This window comes from Colobus angolensis, unplaced genomic scaffold (genome assembly GCF_000951035.1).
Source record: "Colobus angolensis palliatus isolate OR3802 unplaced genomic scaffold, Cang.pa_1.0 Scaffold472, whole genome shotgun sequence".
Lineage (NCBI taxonomy): Eukaryota > Metazoa > Chordata > Mammalia > Primates > Cercopithecidae > Colobus > Colobus angolensis.
The window spans coordinates 554,765-580,418 of NW_012118177.1; the positions used below are offsets into that span (position 1 = coordinate 554,765).

The 25,654-nt window shown below is 38.7% G+C and overlaps 1 protein-coding gene across 2 annotated transcripts in view; it reads right to left on the reverse strand.

Moving 5' to 3' along the window:
- MORC4 (MORC family CW-type zinc finger 4) overlaps nt 1-25,654 on the reverse strand; it is a 54,545-nt gene that overhangs the window by 5,046 nt on the left and 23,845 nt on the right. For both annotated transcript variants that reach the window (XM_011958710.1, XM_011958709.1), the window contains exons 8-12: nt 18,214-18,312; nt 13,225-13,353; nt 11,825-11,893; nt 11,360-11,414; nt 9,805-9,980 (exon numbers count right to left, since the gene is read on the reverse strand). In XM_011958710.1, the coding sequence (XP_011814100.1) occupies nt 9,805-9,980; nt 11,360-11,414; nt 11,825-11,893; nt 13,225-13,353; nt 18,214-18,312 (528 nt within the window). The remainder of the gene's footprint in view (nt 1-9,804; nt 9,981-11,359; nt 11,415-11,824; nt 11,894-13,224; nt 13,354-18,213; nt 18,313-25,654) is intronic.

Sequence of the window (25,654 nt, forward strand, 5' to 3'; positions counted from 1 at the left end):
TTTTACTTACTGGTGCTATACTTCTCCAGAAAGTCTGGCAAGTCCTTTTAGGAATCAATTCTTACACCAGACTTGTATTCAATCATTGAGTAGAGATTAATTATGGGTTTTATATACTAGAAATTCTCCAACTACACAGTTCCCTCTTATTTCCTTTCTGCTCTTTGTCATATTCCTCCATTGTCTGTCAATTTATGGTACATTTTTGGTTTTCTCCTTTAAGTATTTTACATTTTCTGACATACACTATGTTTCTGCTCCTTCAAAATGCTTTCTGAGAGGCTTCTATAATTAACCACTATCAGTTTTTGTATTCTTTCATTAACCAAGACAGAGAATCATACATTCAAATTAATATATTTCATTTTTTACTCACTCATTTCAATGTTTCCTACTATGTTTAAATCATTAAATGTTTCCTACTATGTTTAAGGAATAGGCAAGAATAAGAACCAAAAATCACAGCCCATAATAGTGTATATATACTCCTTCCAGATGACGTATTTTTCAACATCTTTACTGGACAGAAATATATAAATTCATTTAAGGTGTACAATTCAACAATTTTAGTATTCTCACAGAGTTGTGTAACCATCACCACAATCTAAGTTGTGAAAATATGCACCACCCCGCAAGAAACCTCCTACACATCAGCAGTTACTCCTCATACTCCCACTGGGCCACTACTCTACTTTCTGTCTCTGTAGATTTGCCTGTTCTAGGCATTTAATATAAATGGAATAATACAACATATGGTCTTTTTAAAACTTGCTTCTTGCACCTAAATGGAATAAAACATATGGTCTTTTTAAACTTGCTTCTTTCATTTAACATAATGTTTTCAAGTTTCATCCATGTTGCAGCACATAATCAGTATTTCATTCCTTTTCCTAGCTAAATAATAGTCCATTGTATGAATAGGCCACATTTTATATCCATTCATCACTTGATGGTTATTTAAATTGCATCCACTTTTTGGCTACCATGAATGATGCTGCCATTAAAACATTAATATATAAGTTTTTGTAAAGATACATGTTTTCAGTTGTCTTGGGTAAAAACGTAAGGGTGGCATTACTGAGTCATATAGCATTCTGTTTAACATTTTGTGAAACTACTGGAATGTCTTCCAAAGCAGCTGCAACATTTTGCATTTATACCAGCAAGTGATCCTCCCACCTCAGCCTTCCAAGTAGCTGGAAGTACAGACATACATACCCAGCTAATTTTTGTATTTTCTGTAGAGACATGGTCTTCCTATGTTGCCCAGGCTGCTCTTGAGCCGCTAGGCTCAAATGATTCTCCCACCTCGGCCTCCCAAAGTGCTGGGATTACAGGTATGAGCCACCATGCCCAGTCTCTTTCTTCAACTGTAATATAAGCATCTAAAAATATAATTTTCCCTCTGAGTATTTCTTCAGTTTCAACCCATACTTTTCATATATTTTGTTTTAATTTTTATCTTTCCAATATATTTTTACATTTCCAATGTGATTTTTTTCTTTTACCCATTTGTTATTTTGGAAATTAAGACGTGTCATTTAATTTCCATATATTTGTGCGTTTTCCAAATTTCCTTAGGTTGTTGATTTCTAATTTAATTATATTGTGATTGGAGAACATCCTTTGTATGATTATCAATCCTTTTAAATTCACTGAGGTTTGTTTTACAACCTAACATACAGTCTGTCTATCCTGGAGAATATTTCATGTGCATTTGAGAAGAATACATACTATGTTGTTGTTGGGTGAAGTTTTCTGTATATATGTCAGGTCTGGTTGGTTCAGAATGTTCTTCAAGTCTTCTATTTTCTTGTTGATCTTCTTCCTAGTTGTTGTATCCATTATTGAAAGTAGGGCATTGAAGTCTCCAACTATTATTGTTAAATTGTCTATTTCTCTCTACATTTTTGCTTTGTGTATTTCTGGGGCTGTGTAGTTAGGTCCATATGTGAGTGTAGTTACTACATCTTCCTGATGGACTTTATCGTCAATGAAATGTCCCTCTTTATACCCAGTAACATTTTTTACTCAAAAGTCTATTTTGTCTGATATTAGTATAACCAGATTTGCATGTTGAATCTTTTCTATCCTTCTACTTTCAACCTATCTGTATCTTTGCATCTAAAGTGTGTTTCCTGTAAATAGTATATTTGCATTTTTAAAAATATATAATCTGAGGCTGGGCGTGGTGGCTCGTCTGTAATCCCAGGACTTTGGGAGGCCGAGGCAGGCGGATCATGGGGTCAGGAGATCAAGACCACGGTGAAACCCCGTCTCTACTAAAAATACAAAAAATTAGCCGGGCGTGGTGGCAGGTGCCTGTAGTCCCAGTTACTCAGGAGGCTGAGGCAGGAGAATGGTGTGAACCTGGGAGGCGGAGCTTGCAGTGAGCCGAGATCATGCCACTGCACTTCAGCCTGGGTGACGGAGCAAGACTCTGTCTCAAAAAAAAAAAAAAAATATATATATATATATATATACACACACACACATAATCTGATGTCTGTCTTTTGATTGGATTACTTAATTCAGTCACATTTTATGTTACTGCTAAGGCAGAATTTACATCTGCTATTTAGTTTTTAAATTTTCTAAAGGTGTCATGCCTTCTTTGTTCCTTTGTCCCACCTTTACTGTTCCTCTTTTTATGTCATATATTTTCTAGTATAACAGTCACGAATCTAATAATACATTGTTATAATTATTACTTTATGCAATGTTATATCTTCCAAGGAAACCAAGAGAAGAAAGTAGAGCAAGTACATATTTACAGAGTTTGTTTCATTAACCTTTATATTTTCAATTTTTTACTATCTGGCATCATTTCCTTACTCCAACGTAACTTTATTCCCATCCACCTCCTTTGTGCTGTTCTTGTCAAATATTTTACATGTGTATATGTTATAAGCACAATGACAAATCAATATATATATGCAATTATATACATATATATTGCTTTGCTATTATTTAAATCGGTTAAGAATAGAAAGAGGAAGAAATATGCTATTGTATCATGCTTTATAATTAACTACACAATTACTTTTACAAGCACTCTTTGCTTTTTCATGTGAATTCAGATTACTGTCTGATATTGCTTGCTTTCATCCTAAAAAACTCTCTCTAGTATTTCTTGTAAGGCAGGTCTGCTGGCAACAAATTCCTTCGGCTTTTGTTTATCTAGCAATGTATTTAGTTCACCTTTATTTCCTAAAGATAATTTTATTGTATTTAAGATACTTGGTTGACAGTCTTTCATTCAGTACTTTGAATATGTCATCACGCTGCCTTCTTGTTCCCATTTTTTTATCATGAGAAGTCATCAACTTTAATCTTCTTGGGGTTCTCTTGTACATGATGAATCATTTTCTCTTTGCTTTTGGCTTTCAATATTTGCACTATGATGTGTCTGGCTATGAATCTCTGTATTTACCCTATTTTGAATTTGCTGAGCTTCTTAGATGTATACATTAACGTTTTTCATCAACTTTGGAAAGTTTTTAGCCATAATTTCTTGAAATATTTTTTCTACTTCATTTTCTATTCTTCTTGCACTCCTATTATGCATGTTAGTGCATTTCATGGCGTTCCACATTTCTCTGAAGCTCTGTTCATTTTTCTTTTCCACTGTTCTTCAAATTTCATAATCTATAACGGATCTATCTTCAAGTTTTTTTATTCTTTATCCTTCCAACTGTAATGTGCTATTTAGTCCCTTTAATTTTTTTTCATATCAGTTATTATACTTTGCACCTTCAGAATTTCCATTTGATTCTTTTTATAAGTTCTGTCCATTTATTGATATTCTCTACTTTAATTCTTTAGACATGGTCTCCTTTAGTTCTTTGAACATATTTATAACAGCTGCATTGAAGTATTTGTCTGATAAACGCAACATCTGAATCTCTTCAAGAGCAGTTTCTATTGCTGTTCCTCCCCACCCTCTGCTCCCATGAAAAGCCAGAAGCCTGCTCCTCCCTGGTAAAACCATAGCTCTAGACAAGGAGCTAGGGGAAGAGGGAGCCCCCATCTTCTAGAGCTCACACTTCCCTGTTTCTCTTCATGTTTCATAATTTTTGTTGACAACTGGACATTTTAGATAATATAGCAATTCGGGACACTGACCTCCCCTTCCCTATGACACTGATGTTGTTGTTTGCTTGGTTATTTAGTGACTTGGCTGAACTGACTCTATGCAGTCTATTTCCCCTGTATTATGTAGCCTTTGATATACTTGTTCAGAATTTTTTTTCTTGATTTTAATCTTTCACCTGGCAACCTAGTTCATACCTGGGTTGGCACAGGCCACTTGTTAGTTAAAGGTTGTGCTTAAGTCCCTTCAGCTGGTTAGATTTTTACCCTCTTCCATTGGGTGTGTGCGAGACTTGGAGGTTACTACCAAAGTTCAAGTGTATGCTTCTGTCCCACATTCAGCCAGGTACTAATAGCTTAGATTTTCCCTCTTCAATCACCTTGGAGGTAGCATAGCATTGAACATGTACATAGTCTCCCAAATTGCCAGGGAGGTATGTGATTTCATTTTTAAGCCTGTTCCCAGGAGGTGCCCCTGGGTCAGAGTAACATTGTTCAGCCAGTGGTTGGTTAGAGGTTGTGCTTAAACCCCTAGTGCCAGGGAGGCTCCTCTTCTTTACTGTTTCATCTGTGTTCAGCTTGAGGACTGCTTTCAAGTTCACCTTAGGTCCTGCTCTGATTGCTTCTGAGTGGGTGTAGCCCTGTGTTTATACATAGCCTTTCTGACACCCAGGACTGACTATGATCCGAAGAGGGCTCTTGACTGTATTTCCCTGATTCTCTCTGTTACCAAACTTACGATTGCTTGCACATTTTGCTTGTTGAAACTTGTCATGGAGTTATAATTGCCCTCATAATTGTTCTCCACCAAGATCTCCATTATTTTTGACAATGACCCTTAGTCACAGAATTCTTCATGTTCTGCTCCACATAAAGTCAGTTCCTTTAGGTAGAGCTGTGGTGTTCTTCATCCTTAATGCTTGCCTCTCTCTTTAAGCAGAATCTCTGGAACAGTGTGCAAGAACTAGAGACAACAGTAACATACTTCTCCCAGAATAAAATCCCTTCTTTATGAATGGGTGCTGGGGTAATTTTTGGCTTACTTCTTCTAGCACAGACTTCTGACCTACAAGCAAGCTCTGGTAGGAACAACAGGGGCATGGTATTAGTAACTTGCTCTTCCTTGGCGAGTGCTCCTACCCTGTAAGTGAGGACTATGTGGGGGAAGAGAAGGCTGGGAGAAGAGAGACCCAGTCTTCGTGGGTCTCCCTGGAATAGAGAGCTTCTACAAAACAGAACTGGAGAGGAGATGAGAAAAGCCAGAAGCCTGCTCCTCCCTGGTAAAACCATAGCTCTAGACAAGAAGCTAGGGGAAGGGGGAGCCCCCATCTTCTAGACCACACCCACGTGGATTAGAATTCCCTTGAATAGTTTTCATAAAACAGAGCTTGGAGTGGGACAGGTTGTGTTTCAAATGCCACTGACTCTTGCTGTTCTTCCTAAGATTTAGTAGATTTCTTGAATATTTCTCCCTTTGCTGTGTGCCCCTAGGACAGTATCCAGAAATGCTGATTTTTTAAAATATATTTTTTCAAGTTAAACAGTTATTTGTTGGTGAGAGAGTCCACTATGCTCATTTCTCCATTCTGGAAGTTGCTTCCCCGATCATATTTTTAAATGTTAATAGTGGCCCCTGAATCAATCTTATTCATTTGCAAAATTGTTCTTCTATTTCTACCCCTTGTTTGTTATTTCAAGTATTTCTTTAGACACATTAGAATGTCTCTACTTGTCTCCCTCCACCATTACAGTGCAATTCAGAATTTCTTGTTAACCTTTAAAAATATGAACTAATTAGCCTTTGCAATATAGCTTACTCAAATCTAAATATCTAAATAAATTACAGTCACTAATTCTTCCCTTCATTCAAATGCTTACGGTTACTTTAGATCTTTCTTTTTTTTTTGAGACAGGGTCTTGCTCTGTTGCCCAGACCGGAGTGCAGTGGCACAATCACAGCTGGCTCACTGCAGCTTACGCTCAAGTGATTCTCCCACCTCAGCCTCCAGAGTAGCTGGGACCACAGGCACACGTCACCACACCCAGCTATGTTTTTTATTATTTGTAGAGAAGAGATCTCACTGTGTTGTCCAGGCTGGTCTCAAACTCCTGGGCTCAAGCAACCCTCCTGTCTTGGCCTCTCAAGTGCTAGTATAAGAGGTGTGAGCTACTGTGCCCGGCCACTTTAAATCTTATTTTGTATCACTCATAAGAGAACTATATGTATTTGGCCAGGCGCAGTGGCTCATGCCTGTAATCCCAGCACTTTGGGAGGCCAAGGCGGGCACATCACAAGGTCAGGAGTTTGAGACCAGCCTGACCAACACGGTGAAACTCTGTCTCTACTAAAAATACAAAAATTAGCTGGGCATGGTGGCACGCACCTGTAATCCCAGCTACTCAGGAGGCTTAGGCAGGAGAATCACTTGAACCCGGGAGGCGGAGGTTGCAGTGAGCCAAGATTGCACCACTGCACTCCAGCCTGGGTGACAGAGCGAGACTGTCAAAAAAAAAAAAAGAAAGAAAGAAAACTTATGCATTTTATATGTAAATATTGGGGCTACCTTACATATCAAACTTTGACCTTATCACTACCCTAGAACAGGGCCTTTCATAAAGTAGGCACTCAAATACAGTCGTGCATTACTTATTGATGGGCATACGCTCTGAGAAATCCATTGTTAGACAATTCCCTCATTGTGCAAACATCATAGTCCTTACACAAACCCAGATGGTATAGCCTACTACACACCTAGGCAATCACCTATTGCTCATAGGCTATAAACCTGTGACTGTAGTGAATACTACAGGCAACGTAAAAAAATGGTATTTGCATATCAAATATATCCAAATATACAAAAGGTACAGTAAAAATACAGTATTGAAAGTTTATGGGATAACTGTTGTGTATGTGACATCTTGTTATTGAACAAGATGGCATTATGTGGCGTGATTATACACATAGAATGAACGAATAGAAAGGGATTATTTCCTTTAACAGAAATAAGCTGTCTTCCCCTAAAAGGTTATACCTGCTTACATACTGGTGGAACCTATTCTTTTTTTTGTTTTTGTTTTTGAGACGGAGTCTCACTCTGTCACCCAGGCTGGAGTGCAGTGGCTGGATCTCAGCTCACTGCAAGTTCCGCCTCCCAGGTTTACACCATTCTCCTGCCTCAGCCTCCCAAGTAGCTGGGACTACAGGCGTCCACCACCTCGCCTGGCTAGCTTTTTGTATTTTTTTTAGTAAAGACGGGGTTTCACCATGTTAGCCAGGATGGTCTCAATCTCCTGACCTCGTGATCTGCCCATCTTGACCTCCCAAAGTGCTGGGATTACAGGCTTGAGCCACCACGCCCGGCCTGGTGGAACCTATTCTTTATTTCAGGTCCTCTCCTTCCCTTGCTAGATTTGTGGGACTCACAAAGCTCTTTCCAGTGACACCTGTGGAGCTCCTGCTAAACTACCCCACTAGAACTTAAATGTGTTTCCTTGGATACAATAGGCTTTATTTTATCTAGAGTTAGTAAGCTGAACTACATGACCCAAGGACCCTTATCAGCTTCCTATGCTGATAATAACAGAAGACCTTTGTAACTCTTGATTAAACCTTAATGTTTTATCAGAAATCCTATATATTTTACTGGACTCTTGAGTAACTCCATTTTCTCCCATAAAAAGGTAGTCTCAGCCCAATCAATGTGATTCCCTCAAAAAGGGTAACTTGAAATGACACAATCATCATTTACTGACCTTATGTAACATATATGACATTAGCAACAGCAACTATCACGTACCTCTTATGTATCTCTTTCTCTTAAAATAATTTTATTCTCAATAAATAAAAATTACACATGAATGGTCAATGTACTTTACCTGTCCTCTACAGCCAAAACCTCACTCTCGATAAAGCAATCTATAAAGACTCATATAAAAATTCCAATAGAGACTGATGAAGTATGCCACCCAATGGAAGTTCTATTGTACTGCATTCATAAAATAAGTATATAAATTAGCATTTGTAATCCCTTTGAGGTTACCAAAAACCACTACAGAGTTACAAAAGAAACAGTGGAAAAAAAGGAAAAGTGGTCACGGTAGGGAAAGGATAGTCTTCAAAAGCAAAGACACCTGACACTCCAGCAGCAATGGTGATACACGAGCATCTCCAGGAGACCAGGGTAAAAAGGTAACAATGTGCTTCAAAAACACTTAGCATTTACAGTGCACCCCTCCCAACCTAAAATGGAAGTTGGAAAAGTATGCATGGAAACAGTATAATTAGGCTCAAGCTCCTGAGACTAAGGTTGGATTCTATTTCTTATCCCATTGCTACAAAATTCAATCTTAGAAACTGCTTCTTAAATATGACTCAGATTCAACCATTACTTATTGAGTACCTACTATATTCCAAGGCACTGTTCTATTGTGTATTTTTTTTTTTTTAAGAGATGAGATTTCGCTGTGTTGTCCAGGCTGGTCTCGAACTCAGAAACACAGAGAAAAAGAAACCAACCAACCAGGAGTCACTTTATCCTATTATGTATTCCACTGACTATTCTACAATATGTTAAGAAGATATCCAAACTGAAAAGAGTCACTAAAAAGTTCACATCCCGACTGGGCATGGTGGCTCACTCCTACAATCCTGGCACTTTGGGAGGCTGAGGTGGGTGGATCACCTGAGGTCGGGAGCTCGAGACGAAACCCCGTCTCTACTAAAAATACAAAATTAGCCAGGCATGGTGGCGCATGCCTGTAATCCTAGCTACTCGGGAGGCTGAAGCAGGAGAATTGCTTGAACCCAGGAGGGGGAGGTTGTGGTGAGCCAGGATTGCGCCATTGCACTCCAGCATGGGCAACAAGAGCGAAACTCTGTCTCAAAAAAAAAAAAAAAAAAATTCACATCCCACTATATAATAGTCACATTACTGATGAACATAGACATTTCTACTATTAGAGAGCAACCCTGTCCCTGCCCTATATGGCTTGGCCCTACAAGAGTGAGAAGCAGAATAGAGAGGAGAAAGCAGAGAGTCATAATTAGGAGTACTAAGTTCAGTCCCATGGCAGTAAACGGGCAGTCACATCCTTCAATGCTTTAAATACTCCTGATATGTAAGAAAAAGAACAGTTATGCTCTTTCTTGTTATGAAGACACAAAATAACACTGATGAGGTGCTAGAAAGTGAACAAGTAAAGTCCAATGCTAAACTTATACTAATAATTTATTATAGGAAACAACAAATGATAAAGCTTACCTAATGGCACAAATATATAATAGTTACTTTTATATGTGGCCAATATGTGCTAGGCCTATGAGGCCCCAGAGAACTTCAATATCCATACACTGAAGAAAAGGAACAATGCTTATCGAAATAACATTACCTTATTTGTGTAGTATTTTATACTTTTCAAATTTTGCCTATTATTTACTTGCACAATTCCCAATATAATGTGAATACATGATACACAAAAAGAGCATCAGCAAATGATCACCTAAAAATTATAGACCTGATACAGCAGTTATAATACTGAAAAACTGGAGGTACATGCAACACACAATTCTATCAACTTAAAATTGTGTTTCTACTTCTGAATTCCATGCTAGGCCTTAGAAAAAATAGAAACAGGGTAAAACATACCAACTTACTCTACAGGAAAACAGACCCTAAAGCTTACTATTGACAAGAGATCATGCTTTTTAGTCACCTGGAAAACTGAAAAACACTGGAATCCAGAGGCTTAAGTTGAAGAGAAGGTGATCTGCTTTCTTCTCCACCAGATGGAAGCACACTAGGGCTATGAATTCCCTCATATCCAATTGTCTTGTTATTCAATCCAGCCATTTCTTGAATAGTAAGGATCTTCGGTGGATTACTGAAAACCTAGAAAAGACAGAAATGATTTGTAAAAGTCTCAAATTCAAACCAAATGTCAAAGGATGAGTCAATCCTTTTGATGCTAGGAAAGAATGCTTGGCCAAATAAAAAGAAACCATTTCCTACACAAAACAAACAGTGCGCAGTAATGTACACTAGAACACTGAACCCAGGCATACTCAGTTATCAACCTTATCAGCTGGACACCAAACAGACCTCCCCCAACTTATTTACTGGCTCCTAGAATTATCCCATCCCCAATATAAACCCAGGTCCCCAGTCACTGTCTAATTCTCTCTTGTGACCCAGTTTAAGGCTGAGTTTTCACTCCTCTGTGTGATGAGGGTAGGGATGGTGGGAAAATGCACTGCAGCAAGTGTCTGTGCCAGTTTGGGAGAAATACATGCGACAGACTAACATATATTCATAGTACACACACACACACAGACATGCATCTGGATCCTGTGGGAGAGCCAGCTCATGAAAATAGTATGAATGATTAAGGTGAGGGAAAATATACGGGAGGTAAACTGAATGAGAACAGGGCAGTCCTAGGAAATCTCCCAATCTCTACATCAGACAATTAAACCAAGGCATTAGGGTATGAAACCTGATTATTCATATGCCTCGGTCTTGGCAGGATATCAGAAGAAGAGTTAGTATTAAATTGCTCTATCCTCACCAGTCTGACCTACCCTGATTGAGTGGGTGGAAGGTGAATCTAACATGCGACTAGCAGATCTCTCTGGGAAAGAGGGTCAAGAGGGAAATCATGCAGAAAGGCACGGTTGGGAGGGGAAGATATATGGGTGCTATGGTGGCTGTCAGGAAAGGAGTGTCCCTGAAAGGACGGCCAACCTTATTGCACCCTTCAGCGTCCGGAGCTGGGCAACCATGTCCGAGAGACAGTGCTCCTGAAAATTCAAAACAGCAGAGTTTTTATAAAGCCAGCCAGCCTGAAAGCAGGGATCAGGGAGGAGTACAAAGAACCACCCCTTCTTCTTCCCAAGAGGAAGGAGGAAGGGATCACCCCTGAATCCTAGAAGAAAAGAGACAGGAAAAGCAGACACTTAACAGGAGAAGCCTGTATGAGGATGGAACACAACCCTGAATATTCTGTGACATTGAATGTGACATTCATACTGTCCAGATTCAGTACTGAATCCAAATCTGGAAGATAAACGATTTGACTCTTCTATTTTTGGTGATCTAAACATCAGTGACAGCAGAGCAAAGCAAAACCAAAACATTCGATGAAAAAAGACCACCAAAAGAAATGGTTTGTTATTTCTATGCAGCTTTCAAGATTGCTGCTTCCTTCAACTTATATTCTCTGCTGGGGAAAATGTTGTGTGAGAATGGTAAGGGTGTACACTGCCTCTCACCTGGTGGTTCTCATTTTCCATAGGCATCTTCTTCTTCTCCTCAACAGTATGTTCTCTAGGAGAAGACAAAAGTGCTATTTAATTCACTCATGAAACTTCTCAGTATGAAATGCACTGCCAATTGTAGATTTAGGTTATAATATTCCTTCCAAATAACAAATACTGTGAGCCTCATTGAGTAACTGAGGGTGCCTTTCTGAACTAGGTTACTGAAGTGAGATTTTAAGTGCCCCACCAGAGAGAGAGAGAGAGAGAGAAAGAGAGGAGAAAGACTAAATACAATCACTAGTTGAGACATTCAAGAGATGATTAGAAGGAATAAAGAACTGGGAGAGCCGAGAGGTGAAGAGGGAAATTATTTAAGAACCAAAAAAAATTCTCTCTTCTCAAAACTCCCCTGTCCTATAAGGAAGTGTCAGGCTACTCTACCCTATGATAGAGAACACCATCTCATGTATACTCAACTGTTTCTTAGCTTTGCTCAAGCACAGGTCTTCGTCAATGAGTTCTTGTTCCTCTGGAACAGAGCATCTCCTGCAGTATAGAGAAGAAATCATGCTTTGGAAAAAAACTGGGTCCTTCACTTTTACCTTTTAATTTCCTTACAATTATGCAGGTTAACAACTCTCTAACATTATAGAGTTCAGATCCCATTCAAATTATAAAACCTTGTTATATGTAAAGCATGAGAAAGAGAATTTTAGGAGTAAAAACTGAAAGGAGTACTAGAAAATACATTCAGTGGTCAAAAGTAATCCTAGAAACAAAGAAAATTTAACAATAATTGGTAGCTATATTATACCCAGTTTATAAAAGGGCAAAGTGGCCTGCAAGGTTATGTCTCCTGTACTGAAAGATAAAGTATTCAAAAGTGAGACTTCTAAGTACTCAGTTCCATATTCTAATTACACAATCTCATTTACTCTCCATGGAAAGATACTTATGCATATCTAGAGACTATGAGGAAATGTTTGTATTTATAGACCTAATCTTTGTTCATTTAACTTCTTCAATTTTAGACATTTTCCCCTAAAATACATACCCATTTTAGCACCTATCAGTATTTATCCTGCAAGAAGAATTTTAAGAAAGTCACAGCTGAATTGAAGTACACTGACTTATTATTATGAACGTACATGACTACTGAGTCAAATTTTTAAAAACTTTTAAATTAAAGTTAATGCCCACAGATATGCCAGACGCTATTTAGATGTTGGATGTTGCAAGGAACATACGGTATATTAGGAAGCCAAACACACAAACAACACTGAATATACAACAGGTACAGGTACTACTGTAGAACACTGATTCCAAATACGAAGCATATAAAGAACATCATCAACTTGACCTGGAATGTGAAGTCCTTGGTCTCAAAGAGTTTACAACCTCCTGAAGAGCCAAAGCTCTTCAAAGATACATATGTGAAAAACATCCAAAAAGTACAAAACAATATGTGAACAAACGTCAATAATCAAATACCAGAGGAAAGCAGAGTAAAATAACTGTAAACTATGGTCAACAGGAAAAGCATCACACAAAACACTTCCTCCCCAGATGGATGTGATTAGGATAGACAAATGGAATGCGGAAAGTCATTGTAAGCAAGAGGAATGACACTATCAAAGTCATGGACATGAGAGTAAGCATGGCATGTGTAGGGAATAGTGAAGCCACAGGTCTGGCTCAAGTACAAAGTTTGTGTTAAGATACCATGAAATGTAAGGCTAGATAGGTAAGGTGGGGTCAGTTAGAACAGGGCCTTGAATGCCAGGCTGAAGGGTGTGAACCTGAGATGAAAAATGTTTTAGACTATAGAGATAAATCAGGAGTTACCTCGAGCATAAGATTGAATCCTGGAACCTTACCTGTACTTTGGATGGGAATTATAATAACAAAACCATCTTGCAGGTAACATGGATGGATCGATCTTGCCAGGAAGCTTCCTCCATTTAAGACACTCATCACACTGAACCCATGTCTGGTCAGGAACCTTCCTGAATGAAGGAAAATGGAAGGGTGACTGTGTGTATCTTAGCTCTGTGCTTTGTCTTAAATTAGAAAGGTGCAGTCTAAAAGAGAAAGAACCTAATTTCATATATGAAATGCGTTGGGAAAGTTATCATCTCAGTGCCCAAATGTATATATTTTTAACTTCACAGATAAAATGACAGAACTATAGCAAATATGGATATGAAAAATAGTAACAAGTATTAACATGGTGAGCTACTTTTATGGAAGTCAATAATATTTATCCCGTAACCAAAAACCACTTGTACCTCAAAAGCTATTGCAACAAAATTTTTAAAATAATTTTTACCCTGGTAGCACTTGTTCCAAGGAAACAATAGGATAATTTTAACTCTAAAATTTATTAACTTGGAAGAATTCTGTTTATTACTGTATTACCAAGAAATAAAACACATAGAATCATTTTGTTTGCTTCTGTCCAATCACGTAACAGGCTTAAAATGCATTTATGGGAGTCATAGAAGCATTGCCATTAAAACATCTCCCCCATTTCCCTACAGAGACTCCTTATTCCTTTTTGTTTCCCTCTCAAGAAAAACCCTTTGCTTATAATACTTCAATCAAAATTTTACAAGGTTGATATTCCCAAAGTTAATCTTAAAAAGTAATATAAATTTGATTAAATTTCATAACTAGAAATGCTGGCTCCAGACAACAATGGGGTTAAATTAAGATAAAACTCTTCTAGAGTTCAACTCTTAAAATGCATACCCACTCCCATTCCCCTCAGTTACCTACACTTTAGAGTGAATTTGTTTCTCTGAGAAAGAAAGTGGCCCTTATAATGACAGGTATAAAAGACAGGTACCTAAGGTATAAAAGACAGGCTAGAGTGAGAACAAAGAAGGCTGGAGAAAAGACACACAAAGTAAGAAGAGGGGCACCTCAGCCAATTTCACTAACATGTAATTTAGCCCAGGATGAAATTTATGCATGTTATATTTACACTGCTCTTATACTAGATATTTCAACAGACTGGTGCGGTTCTTTTATGTCTTAGTTCAATAATTTTCTTAACATCTTAAATTGTGCTTTTTACTTTCTTGTTGTTGTTGTTGTTTCCTTTTAGACAGGGTCTCACTCTGTCTCCCAGGCTGGAGTGCTGTGGCACAATTTCAGTTCACTACAACCTCTGCCTCCTGGGCTCAAGCAATCCTCCCACCTCAGGCTCCCAGGTAGCTGTGGGACTACAGGCATGGACCACCACACCCAGCTAATGTTTGTACTTTTGGTAGAGACGGGGTTTCAACATGTTGCCCAGGCTGGTCTTGAACTCCTGAGATCAAGCAATCCACCTGCCTTGGCCTCCCAAAGTGCTGGGATTACAGGTGTGAGCCACCGTGCCCGGCTTTAAAATGTGCTTTTTTCTAAATATAAAAGTAATATAAGCTCAATATTAAAAGCTAGAAAATAGAGAAATATATACAGAAAATAAAAGGCACTCATAATTCTACCACTGAAATACAATGCCCTGTTTTTTTTTAAAAACCCTGTTTGAACAAACAAAGTTTGCGCACATTTTTGGATCTACAGCTTCCTATTTCCTAGCTTCAGGCTGTTCCAGCCTTGCAACCTCTAAGCTGTAAGCTCAGGCCTGACCTCTGGTGTCTATGTATTTCTAGACAGCCACTGTTTTAGAGCCAGAGTCAGTAAAAAGCAGCTTCAGCAGTAGTGGGAGGGGAGAAGAAAGATGATATTAGCTTTGGTTCTACATGCATATGCACAGGAGAGTCTCTTGCAGGGTGCCAGTATTACTCTCTCGGGGATAGGCACGCTTAGAGGTAGCAACCGTCTGTTTCGGGTTCCATGCAGATCATGGTAGATCCTTCAATCCAGGCAGATAGGAGAGGCTTTTAGCCCATGCATTCAGGAAATAGGTAGCTGAGGCGACTGTACTACATTCCCCTCATTGCATCCCTCCAGAAGAAAGCAGCAGTTAAGAACTTAGGTTTGGGGGACCTGATTTCGAACCTATATTCGAACCTTAGGTCTACCACTTGCTGCTTGTCTAACCTAAGGCAAGTTACTAAAGTTCTTGGTGTCTCAGTCTCTACATCTATAAAGAAGTAACAATAATATCTAACAGATAGGGTTGTTGTGATGATTAAATAAATCACTGCATGTAAAGAACTTAGAACAGTGCCTAACATATAAGTTAAATGTTCAATAATTACCATTATTACAGTTCTGCTTCCAGCACACACACTCTCTAGCAGTATGTGAACATCGGTTTCACTGCATTAATCACTGCTAATTTGAAAGGCAAAAAATGGCATCTCATCTTAGTTTGTACTTCTTTGAAAACTATGGAGGATGGCCATGAGCTGACAACCATCTGATCTTTGACAAACCTGACAAAAACAAGAAACGGAGAAAGGATTCCCTATTTAATAAATGGTGCTGGGAAAACTGGCTAGCCATATGTAGAAAGCTGAAACTGGATCCCTTCCTTACACCTTACACAAAAATCAATTCAAGATGGATTAAAGACTTAAATGTTAGACCTAAAACCATAAAAACCTTAGAAGAAAACCTAGGCGATACTATTCAGGACATAGGCATGGGCAAGGATTTCATGCCTAAAATACCAAAAGCAATCGCAACAAAAGCCAAAATTGACAAATAGGATCTAATTAAACTAAAGAGCTTCTGCACAGCAAAAGAAACTACCATCAGAGTGGACAGGCAACCTGCAGAATGGGAGAAAATTTTTGTAATCTACTCATCTGACAAAGGGCTAATATCCAGAATCTACAAAGAACTCAAACAAATTTACAAGAAAAAAACAAACAACCCCATCAAAAAGTGAGCAAAGGATATGAACAGACACTTCTCAAAAGAAGACACTCATACAGCCAACAGACACATGAAAAAATGCTCATCATCACTGGCCATCAGAGAAATGCAAATCAAAACCACAATGAGATACCATCTCACACCAGTTAGAATGGCAATCATTAAAAAGTCAGGAAACAACAGGTGCTGGGGAGGACGTGGAGAAATGGGAACACTTTTACACTGTTGGTGGGACTGTAAACTAGTTCAACCATTGTGGAAGACAGTGTGACAATGCCTCAAGGATCTAGAACTAGAAATACCATTTGACCCAGCCATCCCATTACTGGATATATACCCAAAGGATTATAAATCATGCTGCTATAAAGACATATGCACACGTATGTTTACTGTGGCACTATTCACAATAGCAAAGACTTGGAACCAACTCAAATGTCCATCAATGATAGACTGGATTAAGAAAATGTGACACATATACACCACAGAATACCATGCAGCCATAAAAAAGGATGAGTTCATGTCTTTTGTAGGGACATGGATGAAGCTGGAAACCATCATTCTCAGCAAACTATCACAAGGACAAAAAGCCAAATACCGCATGTTCTCACTCATAGGTGGGAATTGAACAATGAGAACACTTGGACACAGGAAGGGGAACATCACACCAGGGCCTGCTGTGGGGTGGGGGGAGGGGGGAGGGACAGCATTAGGAGATATACCTAATGTAAATGATGAATTAACAGGTGCAGCACACCAACACGGCACATGTACACATATGTAACGAACCTGCATGTTGTGCACATGTACTCTAGAACTTAAAGTATAATTTTAAAATAAATAAAATTTTAAAATAAAATTAAAAAACAGAAGAGGGTTAATACAGCCATTAGGTTGCATTTGAAATAAAATTTTATATCATACATTTGCCTAATAATTTCCATTAAAATAACAGGTACCTACTCCAAAAAGAACTTCTACCACTCCGATGTTTGTCTTGATGGTGGTGTAACTGACTGTGTATGTGTTGCTACACATTCGATCCTCTGTATTATGCTCCTTACCTGACTTGTCTTAGAGTCAATAAATTCTACCATTTCTTTAACATACTGGGTTCTCTATTTCTACTCTCATGTACTGGTACAGTCCCAGCAATATTCACTAGGAATTTAAAAAAAGGGAAGTTTGCTAACATGTCTGAACACCTACTATATGCCAGTCACTGTGCTAAAAACGTATGTCACCTAAGTTAATATATTCAGACAGGTGAAGTAACTTACTTACCCAAGCTCACTCAACTATTAAAAAGCAGATCCAGATTTTCAACCCAGGAATGTTTGATTTAAATAGCCATAATCTTCTACTGTATCACACTACCAGTTTTAAACTGACAGTACTCAACTCTTCACATTTATGATCCAGACCGTAAATGTGTTAAAGCAGAATGAAGAGGTTTAGAGAATGAAGCAATTAGTACCTGTGAGTTCCTATTTTTAATCAATTAAACTTCCTGATGTGAAAAGCACCATCTTACTGAGAGGTGAGGCCAGCTGGACTCACTGGGTCAAGTGGGGACTTAGGGAACTTTCCTGTCTTACAAGAGGATTGTAAAATGTACCAATCAGCACTCTGTAAAACGCACCAATCAGCAGGATTCTAAAAGTAGCCAATCCTGGGGAGGATTGAAAAAAGGGCACTCTGATAGGACAGAAACGGAACATGGGAAGGAACAATAAAGGAATAAAAGCTGGCCACCCCAGCAAGCAGCGACAACCCACTTGGGTCCCCTTACAAGCTGTGGAAGCTTTGTCTTCTCGCTGTTCACAGTAAACCTTGCTACCGCTCACTCTTTGGGTCCGTGCCATCTTTAAGAGCTGTAACACTCACCAGGAAGGTCTGCAGCTTCATTCTTGAAGTGAGTGAGGCCACGAATCCACTGGCAGAAACCAACTCCGGACACATTACCCTTGTTCCTTCCATTTGATCTATGGATATTATCCCTAATACATTCATATTCTATATCTATTACTTACAGTATTGGCCTGGCTACAGCTGAGGTCTCAAAATTATCTTGAGATGTTTTTTCCTTCCAGTAAGCATTGAGCTTCTGGGCAAGGGCATTTATTGTTAACCTGAAAGAAAATGCAAGAAGTATGTCAAAGTTTAGCACTTGTTGAACAATTCTTTGATCTTTGAAAAGTTCCCATTTAACAGATGCCAATAATTTAGAGTATCTGGCACACTTTCAAACATCTACACTTTAAGAAACCAAGATGGGAATCCATTGCCTTTGCAAGCTATGTGTCAAAATGACAAAGTCATAACACTGAACAGTCACTTTGGTTGAAAAGGTGAAATGGTCACAAGTGCTAAAAAGTAGAGTTCTACAAATTTTCAGGGCTTGTTGAATCATGGAGTGTGTGGGTAACTTGACATTAGAGACTATGACTGCAGAGACAGGATAGAGCTAAATATTGATAAGTTGATGGGGAGTTATTTGATTGTGAGATGACTACAGGTAGATAATTCAGAACAAGGTAAAAATCAGAGGATCAAATACTGTACCCTATCTATTATAAATCAATCAAATATTAACTCTAGTATGTCTATATAGTCCCTCTTCATCCAAATGCTGATCATAGTAGCATTATGGTGCCCATGAACAAGCACTCCAACATTCTACTACACAGCCATTACTGGAGGCTGTATCTGAGCTCCAGCCCTTGGTCTTTCTCTTTTATTTCTCTCCCCAAAGGAACAACAGAAGACTCAGGGTCAACAAAAAATGTAATTTGTAAAAATCAAAACCTGAATTTTACTTTTAAAAACTTCCAACTTTCGAATTGCTAATTCCTATTTAATTCCATAACCCGAGATTACAACTTAATGCAGAGCTATAAACAACTGGAAAATTGTACGCTTAGAATTCAGAATATTTTAAACATCTTGGCCCCCTGGCTCATTCCCCAAGGTTTTTGCAGAGCTCTTCTCTTGTTAAGAGAAACTCTTCCTTATCTCCAACCTTATTCATATTAAATTAGATTCTCACTACACAGAAAAGATTAAAGTAATCATATATGACCTCCCCTATAAACTCTTACTCCCCTTCAACCTATTACTGTTCCTACTCTTTGTCTATATCCTTTCCTCAAGTCACAGATGAAGAACTATTCCTCATTTCCTCTTAAAAATCTACTTAAAATCTACTTTAAAAAGAAGTAGATTAGATGGGCTTATGGGAAGATGGCAGAATAAGAAGCATGTGGAAGCTGTCTCCTTACATATACAACAACTGCAGTAGCAAAAGCTGCATGATGTAACTATTTTGAAACTCTGGAGTCTATTGGAAAGTTTGCAACTTCCAGGGGAAAGCTTGGATGGTAAATTGTGGTTAATTTTGGTCAATTTCAGTTCTTAGCTCAGTAATAGCTACCCATTCCCCACTCCCAGCCCTATAGAAGCAACCCTGCATGTGTTCTAAGAGCAACTTGTAGGAGCCAGTGTGGGCAAAAAGGACACTGTCCTCCAAATATTGCAAATCTATCCCCTGATCACTGCTCGCTGCTTTTGATCACAGATGTGAAAACAAGAAGCAAGAGACCATTGTTGTTGAACCTTCCCCATTGTTTCAACCCTCTCCTCCTCCAGTTGAAGTGACATCCAGAGGATTCAAAGTCCTGGCATCTTTTTTTCCTCCTCTATTTCTCTATTTTCCCCTTTCATGAGCCAGACATAAAGACAAGGACATTCAAAAGCAATTCCACATATAGGGAAAATTAGAAAGCCACTGTGAATGTCCAGAAAAAAATGAAAGCTGAAAAAAGAAGTGAAAAGACCTTACACTTCTCAGGTTATTCCTTGGCACAGAGAAAGCCTATAACAATAACAGCAACAACAACAACAATAACAACAAACAGCAAACCGTAGGAAAGGAGAATTTTATTTCCAGAGTTACTACATTATTAGATTCAAATGTTCAGTTTGCAACAAAAAGTTACAAGGCATACAAACAAACAAGACAGGGTAGCCCATTCAAAGGAAAACAGAAATCACCCCTGAAAAAGAACTGATAGATCAACTCGACAAAGATTTTAAAATGGTCTTAAAGATACTCAAAAAACTATATGAAGATGAGCAGAAAGTCAAGAAAACAATGCATAAGCAAAATAGAAAATCAACAAAGAGGTAACAAACCTAAAAAGAAATCCAAAAGAAAGTCTGAAGCTGAGAAGTCTAAAAACTGAAATGAAAAATCCACTGCAGGAATTCAAAGGCAGATTTGATCAAACAGAAAAAAGAATCAGCGAACTTGAAGATAAAAATTGGAAATTATCAAGTATTAAGAGCAGAAAGAATATAGATTGAAGAAAAGTGAACAAAAACTAAGGGACCCATAGGACGCCATAACTGGTCCAACACATGCATTAGCAGAGTCCCAGAAAGAGAAGAGAGAAAGGAACAGAAAGAATATTTGAATAAATAATTGCCAAAAACTTCCCAAATTTGATGAAAGACACGAATATAAACATCCAACCTTAACTGCAAGTAGGATGAACTCGGAGAGACTCAGACCCAGACACACTGTAGTCAAACCATGAAAGTCAAAGACAAAGAGAGAATCTTAAAAACACCAAGAGAGAAACAACATATTACATTCAAGGAATCCTTAAAGTTTGTAACTCCACTTTTTATTTTCTATATAATGTAAGAGAATACATTTAAAAGAAAAAAATGGGCCAGTTGCAGTGGCTCATGCCTGTAATCCCAGCTATGTGGGAGGCTGAGGCAGGAGAATAGCGTGAACCAGGAAGGGGAGATTGTAGTGAGTCAAGATGGCACCATTGCACTCCAGCCTGGGCAACAAGAGCAAAACTACATCTCAAAAAAAAAAAAAAAAAAAAAAAAAGAAAAGAAAAGATAAAAGTTACAAGTCTGCAAGCCAGTATTATTGTAACTGGTTTGTAACTCCACATTTTGTTTTCTACATAATTTAAAAGGCTAATCCATTACAAATTATTTGTTTATGATTTTGGACACACAATGTACAAAGATGTAATTCTGTGATATCAACAACTGAAAGGAATGGTGATGCAGCTGCAGCTGTTAAAGGAGCAGAACTTTTGTAAGGAATTGAAGTTAAGGTGGTATAAATCCAAATTAAAGTGTCATAACTTAAAGATATTAAATGTAATTCCCATGATAACCACAAAGAAAACAGCCATAGAATATACACAAAAGGAAATGAGAAAGGAATTTAAATGTTTCACTATATTAAAAAAAATCACTTAAACACAAAAGATGGCAATGTAGGAAATGAGGGGCAAAGAAAGCTACAAGGGACACAGAAAACAAACAACAAAATAACAGAAGTAAGTCTCTCCTTATCAGTAATTATTTTAAATGTAAATGGATTAAATCCAGATTCACAAAGATATGATATAATGAAAAAGAATATAGCAGATGGTATCTGGAAGTGGGGTACTACTATAACAAATACCTAAAAACATGGAAGTGGCTTTAGAATTGGTAATTGGCAGAGGCTGCAACAATTTTGAGAAGTTTGACGGAAAAAACCTACATTGCATTCAATGTAGTAGAAATATAGATGTTAATAAATGCTTTCACTAGTGAGGGCTCAGAAAGAAGTGAAAAGTATGGCAGAGAAAACACAAATTACCTTAGAAAATACCCAAATCGTTGTAAACAGACTATTGGTAGAAATATGGATGTTAAAGGCATTGCTAGTGAAGGCTCAGAAGGAAGTGATGAACATGTTATTGGAAAACTTGAGAGAAGATGATCCTTGTTACACAGTGGCAGAAAGCTTAGCAGAACTGTCCTACAGTTATGTGGAAAACACAACTTATAAATGATGGAACTGGAAATTTAGCTGAGGAGATCTTCAGGAAAGTGTTAAAGGTATGGCCTGATGTCTTCTTGCTGCTCATGTAAAACGCAAGAGGAAAGAGACAAATTGAAGAATGAACTGTTAAACAAAAAGAAACCAGGACTTGATGACTTGGGAAATTCTCAGCCCATTCACATTGCAAAATATGCTAAAATTTAGAGATTCAATGTCAGGAAAGTATGCTCTAGAGAAAAAGTTGAGGCTGGGCCTGGACAATCTTTTGTTAATATCTCAGAAAATCAAAAGGTCAGAGCATTCAGTCACACAAAATACTCTTTGAAAAGATAAAGTGAGCGCTTCCAAGATGGCTGAACAGGAACAGCCCCAGTCTACAGCTCCCAGCGAGACTGATGCAGCAGACGGGTGATTTCTGCATTTCCAACTGAGGTAACTGGTTCATCTCATTGGGACTGGTTGGAGAGTGGGTGCAGCCCACTGAGGGAGAGCCAAAGCAGGGTGGTGCACCGCCTCACCGGGAAACACAAGAGGTTGGGGGATTTCCCTTTCCCAGCCAAGAGAAGCCGTGAGTGACTGTACCTGGAGGAGTGGTACACTGGTGCCCAAATACTGCACTTTTCCCATGGTCTTTGCAACCGGCAGACCAGAAGAAACCCCCCTGTGCCTGGCTTGGTGGGTGCCACGCCCACAGAGCCCTGCTGGCTGCTAGCGCAGCAGTCTGAAATCGACCTGGAACATGGGACCTTGGCAGGGGGAGGGGCATTGCCATTGCTGAGGCTTGAGAAGGCGGTTCTATGTTAACAGTGTACACAAAGCGGCAGGGAAGCTCGAACTGGGCGGAGCTCACCACAGCTCAGCAAGGCCTACTGCCTCTAGATTCCACCTCTGGGGGCAGGGCATATCTGAACAAAAGGCAGCAGACAGCTTCTGCAGACTTAAAAGTCCCTGCCTGACAGCTCTGAAGAGAGCAGTGGTTCTTCCAGCACAGCGTTCAAGCTCCGATAACAGACAAACTGCCTCCTCAAGTGAGTCCCTGACCCCCGTGTAGCCTGACTGGGAGATACCTTCCAGTAAGGGCCAACAAACACCTCAAACAGGTGGGTGCCCCTCTGGGACAAAGCTTCCAGAGGAAGGATCACACAGCAATATTTGTTATTCTGCAGCCTCCGTTTGTGATACCCAGACAAACAGCATCTGGGAGTGGACCTCCAGCAAACTCCAACAGACCTGCAGCTGAGGGGCCTGTCTGTTAGAAGGAAAACTAACAAACAGAAAGGAATAGCATCAACATCAGCAAAAAGGACATCCAAACCAAAAACCCCATCCATAGGTCCCCAACATCAAAGACCAAAGGTAGATAAAACCACAATGATGGGGAGAAACCAGAGCAGAAAGGCTGAAAATTCCAAAAACCAGAACACCTCTTCTCCTCCAAAGGAACACAACTCCTCGCCAGCAAGGGAACAAAACTGGATGGAGAATGAGTTTGACGAGTTGACAGAAGTAGGCTTCAGAAGGTGGGTAATAACAAACTACTCTGAGCTAAAGGAAAATGTTCTAACCCATCCCAAGGAAGCTAAAAATCTAGAAAAAAGGTTAGACGAATGGCTAATTAGAATAACCAGTGTAGAGAAGAGCTTTAATGACCTGATAGAGCTGAAAACCACAGTAGGAGAACTTCGTGAAGCATACACAAGCTTCAATAGCCAATTCGATGAAGCAGAAGAAAGGAAATCAATGACTGAAGATTAAATTAATGAAATAAAGCGAGAAGACAAGATCAGAGAAAAAGGAGTGAAAAGAAATAAACAAAGCCTCCAAAAAATATGGGATTACATGAAAAGACCAAATCCACATTTGATTGGTGATCCTGAAAGTGACAGGAAAATGGAACCAAGTTAGAAAATACTCTAGGATATTATCCAGGAGAACTTCCCCAACCTAGAAAGACAGGCCAACATTCAAATTCAGGAAATACAGAGAACACCACAAAGATACTCCTTGAGAAGAGCAATCCCAAGACACATAATTGTCAGTTTCACCAAGGATGAAATGAAGAAAAAGCTGTTAAGGGCAGCCAGAGAGAAAGGGCGGGTTACCCACAAACAGAAGCCCATCAGACTAACAGTGGATCTCTCTGCAGAAACCCTACAAGCCAGAATAGAGTAGGGGCCAATATTCAACATTCTTAAAGAAAAGAATTTTCAAATAAGAATTTCATATACAGTCAAACTAAGCTTCATAAGTGAAGGAGAAATAAAATCCTTAACAGACAAGTAAATGCTGAGAGATTACGTCACCACCAGGCCTGCCTTACAAGAGCTCCTGAAGGAGGCACTAAACATAGATAGGAACAACCGGTACCAGTCACTGCAAAAACATGCCAAATTGTACAGGCCATCAACACTATGAAGAAACTTCACAAATTAATAGGCGAAATAATCAGCTAGCATCACAATGACAGGATCGAATTCACACATAACAATATTAACCTTAAATATAAATGGGCTAAATGCCCCAATTAAAAGACACAGACTGGCAAACTGGATAAACAGTCAAGACCCATCGGTGTGATGTATTCAGGAGACCCATATCACACGCAAAGACACACATAGGCTCAAAATAAAGGCATGGAGGAAGATCTACCACAGAAATGGAAAGCAAAAAAAAGCAGGGGTTGCAATTCGAGTCTCTGATAAAACAGACTTTAAACCAACAAAGATCAAAAGAGACAAAAAAGGCCATTACATAATGGTAAAGGGATCAATTCAACAAGCAACAAAGATCAAAAGAGACAAAAAAGGCCATTACATAATGGTAAAGGGATCAATTCAACAAGAAGAGCTAACTATCCTAAATATATATATACCCAATATAAGAACACCCAGATTCATAAAGCAAGTTCTTGGAGACCTACAAAGAGACTTAGACTCCCACACAATAATAAAGGGAGACTTTTGCATCCCACTGTCAACATTAGACAGATCAATGAGACAGAAAATTAAAAAGGATATCCAGGACTTGAATTCAGCTCTGGATCAATCAGACCTAATAGACATCTACAGAACTCTCCACCCCAAATCAACAGAATATACATTCTTCTCAGTACCACATAGCACTTATTCTAAAATTGACCACATAATTGGAAGTAAAACACTCATCAAATGTAAAAGAACAGAAATCACAAAAAACTGTCTCTCAGACCACAGTGCAATCAAATTATAACTCAGGATTAATAATCTCACTCAAAATCACACAACTACATGGAAACTGAACAACCTGCACCTGAATGACTACTGGGTAAATAACGAAATGAAGGCAGAAATAAAGATGGTCTTTGAAACTACCGAGAACAAAGACACAACATACCAGAATCTCTGGGACACGTTTAAAGCTGTGTGTACAGGGAAATTTATAGCACTAAATGCCCACAAGAGAAAGGAGGAAAGATCTAAAATCAACATCCTAACATCACAATTAAAAGAACTAAAGAAGCAAGAGCAAACACATTCAAAAGCTAGCAGAAGACAAGAAATAACTAAGATCAGAGCAGAACTGAAGGAGATAGAGACACAAAAAACCCTGCAAAAATTCAATGAATCCAGGAG